The sequence below is a fragment of the Palaemon carinicauda genome, chromosome 27, assembly GCF_036898095.1.
Source record: "Palaemon carinicauda isolate YSFRI2023 chromosome 27, ASM3689809v2, whole genome shotgun sequence".
NCBI classification, from domain to species: Eukaryota; Metazoa; Arthropoda; class Malacostraca; order Decapoda; family Palaemonidae; genus Palaemon; species Palaemon carinicauda.
The window spans coordinates 47,738,278-47,748,277 of record NC_090751.1 but is presented as its reverse complement, the minus strand read 5'-3'; the positions used below and the strand labels follow the sequence as shown (position 1 = coordinate 47,748,277).

Below are 10,000 nucleotides of genomic sequence, written 5' to 3'. Positions count from 1 at the left end.
CCCAGTCATCTTTTCCCTGAACGTTTATCAAGAATGCCTTCGTTGTTCGACGGATTACGAGGAAAGGGCCTGTATAAGGGGGTGTTAGAGGTGGCTTGCTGGTGTCGTTGCACAGGAAAACGTTTGTTGCCCAGTGCAAATCTGTCGTTATGTGTTGCTACACTGGGTGTTTGCAAGTCTGGCGATATAGAGTAATTTTTTTCACAACATAACGTAGGCTCTGGAGATTGTCGGAGGAGGTTGTTAAAATTTGGCAGGGACGACCAATGGGTCCCATACACCATTTCAGCTGCCTAGACATCCAGGGTGTCCTTAGGAGTGGTCCTTATTCCCAGAAGGACCCAGAAAAGCTGAGTAAATCAGCTGGAGTCCTTGCAACGGGACATCAAACCGGCTTTGATGGTACAGTGAAAACGTTCAACCATTCTGTTGGCAGCAGGGTTGTATGCGGTTGTCTGATGTAGGGTGATTCTCCGGAGATTTGCTAATGATGTCCACAGTTGAGAGAAGAAAGGGATACCAAATCTCGCTATTGATCCTAAGAGTAAGGCAGATGTACAGAAGGCAGACGTTGCAATTTCCATGGAAATGGCTTCAGGCCAACGAGTGGAGCAGTTGATGACAGTAAATTAGTAACGATGTCCTTGTGATGGGTGTAGGGGACCTACAATATCGTTAATGTGGGTAAAGCGCCGGCGAGGTTCAGGAAAGGTGCCCAATCCTGAATCCATGTGTTTATGTATTTTTTAGGTTTGGCATAAAGTACAGGTGCAGACCCAATCCTTATCATCCATATTAATGCCATGCCAAATTAACTTTTTCTTCAATAGCTCTGCAGTAGAGGGAAGTGAAAGGCCATGAATGAAACTGAATATTTGTCGGCATATGGGAGAAGGTATCCACGGCCTAGGTCTACTGGTACTGATGTCACAGAGAAGAGTGGGGTTGGAGTTATCAAGAGGGAAGTCCTACCAATGGGTGGATGTGCAGGATGTCCTACATGCTTGGTACTCGGGATCCTTTCATTGGGCTTCTACTAAGCCATTGTAATCCAATCCCAGGTGAATGGCAGACTATGTGTTTCTTGACCGGGCATCGGCAACGGGATTCATTTTCCAAGGGGCGTGTTGAAGGGTACAATTGTATTCAGACACGGGGGTGAGATGTTGGCGTTGACGGGCAGACCAGGTGTCGAACTGTTGAGTGAAGGCGTGCACCAGAAGCATATGGTCCGTGTGAATGAAGAAGGGTGTAATTTCCAATTCGTGGTCGAAGGTAGATTAGCCGTATTCCTCCTTAGACAGTTTTCTACTGAAGAAGGCCAATTAACCACCTGCTCGAGTACTGCCTCAATAACAACGTCGCTGCCATCAGTGGAGAGTAGAGTTGCATTTGGCATGGGAGAAGTGAGATTAGCAATAGGCCACTTCATGAAGGAGACCCCACTTCAGGTCTTCTGGCTTGCCCTTGAGGAAGTCGTTGAGTGGGGCAAGAGTGGGGGCGATGGCTTGCAGGAAACGGTAATAATAATTGATCATGTCTAAGAATTCTTGCAGTACTTTGATGGTCGAGGGTGTGGGGAAGTTCTGAACGGGTGTCACCTTCTCAGGGAGTGGGTGGACTCCTTCAGTAGTGATGCGGTGCCCTATGAATGATACTTCGTTGGCGCCAAAGATACACTTGTCATACCGAACTACAAGGCCGTTCTGTTGTAGGCAGTTGAGCACGATGCGTAGGTGACGGAGATGTTCCTCTTTAGGGAAAGAGAACACAAGTATGTTGTCCACGTAACATACATAGAAGGAAAGGTCCCCTAAGATGCTGTCCATGAGACAAAAAGTGGCCCTAGCATTACGAAGGCCAAAACAGGAGTAATTGAAGGTGTATGTACTGAAGGGGGTGGTGATGACAGTCTTGGGGTGTCCTCTGTGTTCATGGGCCCCTGATAATACCCATTCAGGAGGTTGAGCGTGGCGAAAACCTTCGCTTTGTGCAATTAGGAGGTCATGTTAGCGATGTTTGGGAGGGATAGTGATGTGGCCCTAGCATTACGAAGGCCAAAACAGGAGTAATTGAAGGTGTATGTACTGAAGGGGGTGGTGATGACAGTCTTGGGGTGTCCTCTGTGTTCATGGGCCCCTGATAATACCCATTCAGCAGGTTGAGCATGGCGAAAACCTTCGATTTGTGCAAGTAGGAGGTCATGTTAGCGATGTTTGGGAGGGATAGTGATGTGGTTCTGTTTGCATGTTCAGGTGCCTGTAATCCCTACATGGACGCAGAGCACCATCTTTCTTCAGGACAATTTGTAAGGGTGACAACCATGGGCTCGAGGCTTTTTGGCAAAAGCCCATTTATTCCATTTCAGCTAATGCTAGTTTAGTGGCTGCAAAACAATCCAGTGTCAGACGTATGAATCTGGCAAACACTGGAGGCCCAATCATCTTGATATGGAGATAAATACCGTGTTTAGTTGGAACTGTGGGCGTTCGACAAAGTTCTGAACGGAAAACTTTTGGGTACGATGGGAAAAGGTGGGCTTATGCATCCGTGCGTGGACTGATGTGGAGAGTGAGGTCGGAGGGGCCTGGTTGGAGAGGTGTCGAGGAATACAAATCTTGAGTTGAGTAACCGAGACAGTAATCAACATCAACTAGGACTTGGAAATGTGAGAGGATGTCCACACTGAATATTGGTAATATGACGTTAACCACGAGAACCTTTCAACTATATTTGGCGCTTCCAAAAAATAAGGTGAGAGTTTCCTAACTGTGGGTGGGTATCGCAGATCCGTTGTCCGTTACCAGACAGATGTCGGCTGACTTAGACAGACTACATCGTGCCCTGGAGAGTGGCCTTGGCAGAAGAGAATGGCAAGCACCCGTGTCTATCAAAAATCGCACTCCTGTTCCTGCATTACGGAAAAAGAAAAGTTCAGTGACAGTAGGCCACTGCCGCAGCCGATGACCTACTCACAAGTTTTTGGATCACGGACAACCATTTACACATTTCTTCGCAGCAGCCCTGAATCTGGAATGGTAGTAACATAAGTGTGGCTGATGTGTGTCAAGAAGTGTTTGTAGAAGTCGTTGGTTGGGCCGTAAGTGAGTGTTGGGTGGTGGGCGGTTTCGTCGCCGCTCCGGCACGTCATGGGGTAGACGTCTGTGTCCTACCGCATTCACATTAGCTTCGGTCGATGTTGAATCATTGTCCACTTCGTCAGAAAGAGAGGCATTGATGAAGGACTTGAAGGTGGTGAAGTGGCTGTCCTTAAGGACATCGATTTTGGTCATCAGGTCCTAGATGGGAAAAATATCGACATCGTGGATGGCATCACATACAGGTTTGGGAAAGTGCCATACCCAAAGATCACAAATTGGATTCACTTCACGAGGAAAGCCGTCTGCGGCAGGCTGCAGACGATCGATGCCGGTAATTTCCCTGAGGGCGAGCGAAACCTTGTGGTTCCCCAACGGTTGTTTAGAAACCTGAAAAAGTTAAGCTATGCGGGCGTCTGGCAATGTCGAGTACTGCTCCAGGAGGTATGATTTGAGGGTGTCGTTTGTTATCTGTGTGTGCCCTTGCTCACATAGCCAATTGGAGATTTTCCGGAAAGCGCTCTTGCGGATCGCTGCGTAAACATAATCTTCTTTGGTGCTTGACTGAGTCACGCCCTTAATGCAAAACTAGACTTTAGCGCACTGGAACCAGGTGAGCGCTTCTCCTATGACGAAGGACAAGTTTCAGGGGCACGATGTTGATAGTAGAGTCAGTGTCTGATGGCGGCAACATCAAACGGTAAGACAACAGTGCGCGGAAAGGAGTGAGGGAGCTGGACACTCCAGTGTTCAGTGCTCACCAATGTGTAGATGCAGTAGTTAGGTAATAGCTGAGAGGCGGGATGATTGCAACTAACTTTATTTTGACAGAGCATTAGGTAATGGTAGAAGAGACTCTTTAGCTATATGGTAAGCAGCTCCTCTAGGAGAAACTCACCAAAATCAAGCCATTGTTCTCTAATCTTAGGTAGTGCCATAGCCTTTGTACCATGGTCTTCATCTGTCTGGGGTCAGAGTTCTCTTGCTTGTGGGTACACTAGGGCACACTATTCTATCATCTTTCTCTTCCTCTTTTTTGTTAAAGTTTTTATAGTTTATATAGATATTTATTTTAATGTTACTGTCCTGAAAATATTTTATTTTTTCCTTATTTCCTTACCTTACTGGGCTATTTTCCCTGTTGGAACCCCTTGGCTTATATCATTATGCTTTTCCAACTATGGTTGTAGCTTAGCAAGTAATAATAATAATAATAATAATAAATGATAATCATCATCATCATCAGTAGTGCGAGGGGAGAGCAATGACGATAATATAAAAAAAAAAAAAAATGCCGTTACAGTGTACAAGCCTGTGTGATACACGTGCGATACACTGTGTAAATGTTCGACAATAATGCTATCAAATCTTAATTTTTAACGGCCTAGTAGATTGACAATAATGCTTTTAAATCTCAATTGTTAACTGCTGGTAGATCAGGTTCTTTTAATATCCCTTGGCTATGTTACATTATAGCAATGTATACATCTGTCCTAAATTTTTTGAAATTTCTTCATCTAAAGTATGGTATTCCTCAGCTCGGTGACTCTGCCTTTATTTTTGACACCGTTTGAGATTTCATAATCATATTGGGACTCATCAACTAAGGTTTCTTCATAGGACTGAATCAAAGACACTTATTTTGTACAATTCCCCCCCTCTCTCTCTCTCTCTCTCTCTCTCTCTCTCTCTCTCTCTCTCTCTCTCCTCAAGGTGGACTTTGCTCTCTTTTTTTTTAATGAAGTAAACTGTTGAAGGTTGGATTTTTTTCCCTTCTTGTGAGCCTTTGTAATACATTTCAGGGCCCTTCTTTACTTTATTTTGTAGATATTAACAACCCATGATACGTTTGGGTCGTTTGCATTCACTGCTTTTATAGAACTCGAGCCCCATTTGTTTTCTCTATTCGTACTTTGGATGGATCTTTCTTTTTATCCATGATGAAGCAATATTTTCTTATACTTTTACTCATAAATTCGTTTAACTCTTGTTTAAATAAGGTTATTATTTGAAAACTGATCGATCTAAGTTTTAAAAAGTTGTTTTTAGCTATAAAACAATTGTGTCCTAAACTCACTCGAATTGCTGTTTCCTGTGTGTATTCTTGACAGTCCTTTCAGCATGGGATGAGACATCCATGTACCCTTTCCTGTCTACATTTAGAATTTTAATAATATCGTTTAAGATTCCTTTGAGTATCAGCTTTTTTTCTTCTCCGTGTGTAATTTCATTAAGGGTCCCCTTCTCAGCTCTTCCGAAATTTTGCGCTCGAAAGGGGTGATTGGATATGACAGGCCTTTCACAGTATTATGGTTCGGATGTTGGAGATGAAGCATCTTAATTGCGAAAGGTAGAATCCCCTACGAAGCGTCATTAAGGATGTGCTATTTTTAGGTGCGGGGGAGGAGGTGGAGATTTATTATAGGTAGTAGGTTGACCAGGGCACCAGTCACCCGTTGAGATACTACCGCTAGAGAGTTATTGGGTACTTTGACTGGCCAGACAGTACTATAATGGATTTCTCTCTCTCTCTCTGGTTACGACTCATTTTTCCTTTGGCTACACATACACCAAATAGTCTAGCCTATTCTCTGTCCTCATGCACTTGATAACAGTGAGATTACCAAACAGTTTTTTCTTCGGTCAAGGGGTTAACCGCTGCTTTGTAATTTTCCAGCGACTACTTTCCTCTTGGTGAGGGTGAAGGGACTTTCTAGCTATTGTAAGCAGCTCATCTAGGAGAAGGACACTTCAAAATCAAACCATTGATCTCTAGTCTTGGGTAGTGCCATAGTCTCTGTACCATGGTCCTGCTTGAGAGTACACTCGTGCATGCTGTTCTATCTCATTTTTCTTCTCGTTTTTTTTTTTTAATTTTTTTATTTTTTATAGTTTATATATTAAAGATCTAAGTTAATGTTGTTACTGTTCTTTAAAAGTTTTATTTTGGTTGTTCATTATCTCTCTTGTAAATTTAGTTTATTTAATTTTTTCCTTTTCTCACTGAGCTATTTTTCCCTGTTGGGGTCCTTGGGTTTATAGTTTCTTGCTTTTTCATCTAGGGCTGTAGCTTACTTGTAATAATAATAATAATAATAATAATAATAATATTAATAATGCTGATGATGATGATGATTAGGAATTTGAGTCCCATTGAAAGTCGCCATCATTCATCACAGGTTGTTATTGCTTTCCCGAAAACAGCTAGTCTGTAGAAGTGAGAACAGTGTTGGTGATAAGATATTGTTTATAAATATTTTCAATGTACTAAAGTTAAATTTACGTGCATGTAAATGTCATATAAACTACCTCGCCCATAAATAAGAAACTGGTCTTAGTCAAAACATATTCCTGAATTAGCGTTGATGTTTAAACTAGTCAGGGTCTCGATCAATAGTTTTTATAACATATCTTATTGTAAATTGTTACCTCCGCCAACGAAATTGGAGAAGAGGCTATGTTTTCACCGTTGTTTGTCTGTTTGTTTGTGTATGAACAACTTTTTGGCCACAATTTTACTCACAGAGTAAGGAAACTTTCAGGGATTAATTGTTATGTTGAGAATTGGAAGCCATTCAATTTTGAAAGTCCTGGGTCAAAGGTCAAGGCCTGGAAATAATCTTTAGTTTGTAATCATTCTTGAAGGTTAATTAAATATAGAGTATTTGGATCATTAGAGGTGTATGAAATCTTTCATTTCCTTTTGTATTATTATTATTATTATTATTATTATTATTTGCTAAGCTACAACCCTATTTGGAAAAGCAAGATGCTATAAGCCCAGGGGCCGCAATAGGAAAATTAGCCCTGTGAGGAAAGGAAACAAGGAAAAATAAAATATTTTAAGAACAGTAACAACATTAAAATAAATATTTCCTATATAATATATAAAACTTTAACAAAACAAAAGGAAGAGAAACGAGATAGAATAGTGTGCCCGAGTGTACCCTCAAGCAAGAGATCTCTAACCCAAGACAGTGGAAGACCATGGTACAGAGGCTATGGCATTACCCAAGACTAGAGAACAATGGTTTGATTTTGGAGTGTCCTTTTCCTAGAAGAGCTGCTTACCATAGCTAAAGAGTCTCTTCTAACCTTACCAAGAGGAAAGTAGCCACTTAACAAATATAAGGCAAAGGTAATGAACCCCTAGGCTGAAGAAGGAATGTTTGGTAATATCAGTGTTGTCAGGTGTATGAGGACAGAGAAGAATCTGTAAAGAATAGGCCAGACCATTCGGTGTATGTATAGGCAAAGGGAAAGAACCGTAACCAGAGAGAAGGATCCAATGTAGTAATGTCTGACCAGTCAAAGGACTCTATAACACTCTAGCGGTAGTATTTCAACGGGCGGCTGGTGCCCTGGCCAACCTACCATATTGTTATTGTTTATATACCTTTGACAACTTTGGTAATTGAGCATTGAAATTTTTAAATCATAGAACCATGAGGGGTAATCACAATTACAAAGCCCCCCCCCCCACTCACCCCTTTTTATAAGAGCAAAAATATATATAATAAGCTAAATTGAATGATTATTTGGTTTAGAATTTTAATGGATGAAAAATAATTTCTAAACCTACAAAGATGATGTAGTCTCTCTCTCTCTCTCTCTCTCTCTCTCTCTCTCTCTCTCTCTCTCTCTCTTTCTCTCTTTCTCTCTTTCTCTCTCTCTCTCTCTCTCTCTTCAGGTTTTTCTTTTATGATAATAGGGCTTGACCTACTGTATTACTCCTTTAGTTCTAAGGATATAATTTATGCTTAGTCTGAGTTTAATGGCATCATGACCCTGGCTTCCCCTTATGCCCAAGGCTTGTATGCCGACAACAATTTTTATATAGTATTGGTGATCAGACATTCTTATTTCTCTTCCTCTTTTTTTTTTTTTTTTTTGTATATAAAAGATCTAATGTAATGTTGTTACTGTTCTTAGAATATTTTATTTTGATTATTTATTACTTCTCATGTAGCTTATCTATTTCCTTATTTCCTTTCCTCACTGGGCTATTTTTCCCTGTAGGAGCCCTTGTGCTTATAGCATCTTGCTTTTCCAGCTAGGGTTGTAGCTTGGGTTTTAGTAATGATAGTAATAATAATAATAATAATAATAATAATAATAATAATAATAATAATGTTAGGGATAATATTAATTTGTTGATAGAACGACAGGCAATGTAGTTAACGGGAATACCTACCATCTTTATAATATACGAACCTAATATGAATTTGTAGGCAAAATAAACGGCAGTGAGAAAAGCTAATTCCAGTTGTAATATTTTTATCTGAGAACCTTTCATTATTTTCCCACAGAAATTAAATACATTTTTAATGTTTATTTGCAGTTATAACTGTGGATCGCCTGATGGTCATCAAGTTCCCCTTCGGCGTGCATCGCCTGGATGGAGGTGTCACGAAGCAGGTGATGGGCGGGGTGTGGGTGCTGGTGACCCTGTTGGCCGCCCTCCCACTCACATACCTTGACTACTTCAAGAACTTCCACGGGAGGTCTGGAGTCTGTCTAGCTCTCCACATCACCAACGAGAAGCCCAATGGATGGGAGTATGCCGTCTTTATATTCCTTGGTGAGCATAGCCAATAAATGGATATATATATATATATATATATATATATATATATATATATATATATATATATATATATATATATATATGAATGTATGTATGTGTGTGTATGTATGTATGTATATATAGGCCCTATATATATATATATATATATATATATATATATATATATATATATATATATATATATATATATATATATGTGCGTGTGCAGTATATATATGTGTGTTTATGTATATATATATATATATATATATATATATATATATATATATATACATATATATATGTATGTATATATATACATATATATATATATATATATATATATATATATATATATATATATATATATATATACAGTATATATATATATATATATATATATATATATATATATATGTTGTTGATATGTGTGTTTGTGTGTGTATTTCAAGTGTGTATTATATGTATGTTTGTATATATTAAGATGCAGATACCACTGTACATGGAATTGTGTAGATAACGGGAACTGAACGTTCTGTTGCCCCATACAAGACGATGGTTTATGCAGTTAAGCAATGATTAGAAGACCATCTTTGTACATGTTATATATATCACATCACTTAGATGTGTTCATAGTTTGGTTGCAATACCAGTTACTTATTACGCTTCTGTCGTATAACACCTTTTAAAACTAAATATATGTTTGGCATCAGTAATTTTGTTTACCTAAGATAAACGTGTTTATGGCTAGAAAAGTCTGGCTTTTATAAAAATCTTAATAATGAAAACACCAGAATATGAAAACTTTCTTTTACAGCATATATATACCGTTTCATAATTTTCGTCTCAGATTAAATCACGTGTGCTTATATTCAAGCTCATGACATCTATTAAGACACCCAAAAGACTTCCTTTTGATGACTGAATAGGTTTTGTATGTAACAACAATTGTGTAAATCTTTACAGAGCTAATTCAGGATCGTCTAACTCACGAAAAAGAGCACTCTAAGAATCGTGTCCCATTGAATTACAAAAAAGCAAGCAAGAACTTTCTCTCCTATCAAACACAGAATATGTTACCCTGCTTTCTCGCATGTTTTCATCTCCATGCAGATATGAATGAAAGGCAAAGTCATATCACTCGGAAAATTACACTTGCAATGTTTTATGAATATAATTTATGAAAGAACTTTTTTTGACAAGTTGGCAGTTGCAGCGAATGGCTTGAGCATCAAAGACTTGGCATTGAAGGAAACTTCTTTCTCATGACTAACCTTCAGGGATTTAGAGACGAGATTTCAGAAATAAACTTTCAAATAAGATCATTTTATGCTTT

General features: G+C 39.4%; 1 protein-coding gene across 1 annotated transcript in view; it reads left to right on the top strand.

Moving 5' to 3' along the window:
- The window catches only part of LOC137620891 (G-protein coupled receptor GRL101-like), a 464,398-nt gene that overhangs the window by 417,217 nt on the left and 37,181 nt on the right, over positions 1 to 10,000 (top strand). Inside the window, exon 20 of the mRNA XM_068351336.1 lies at positions 8,440 to 8,679. Coding sequence (XP_068207437.1) covers positions 8,440 to 8,679 — 240 coding nt within the window. The remainder of the gene's footprint in view (positions 1 to 8,439; positions 8,680 to 10,000) is intronic.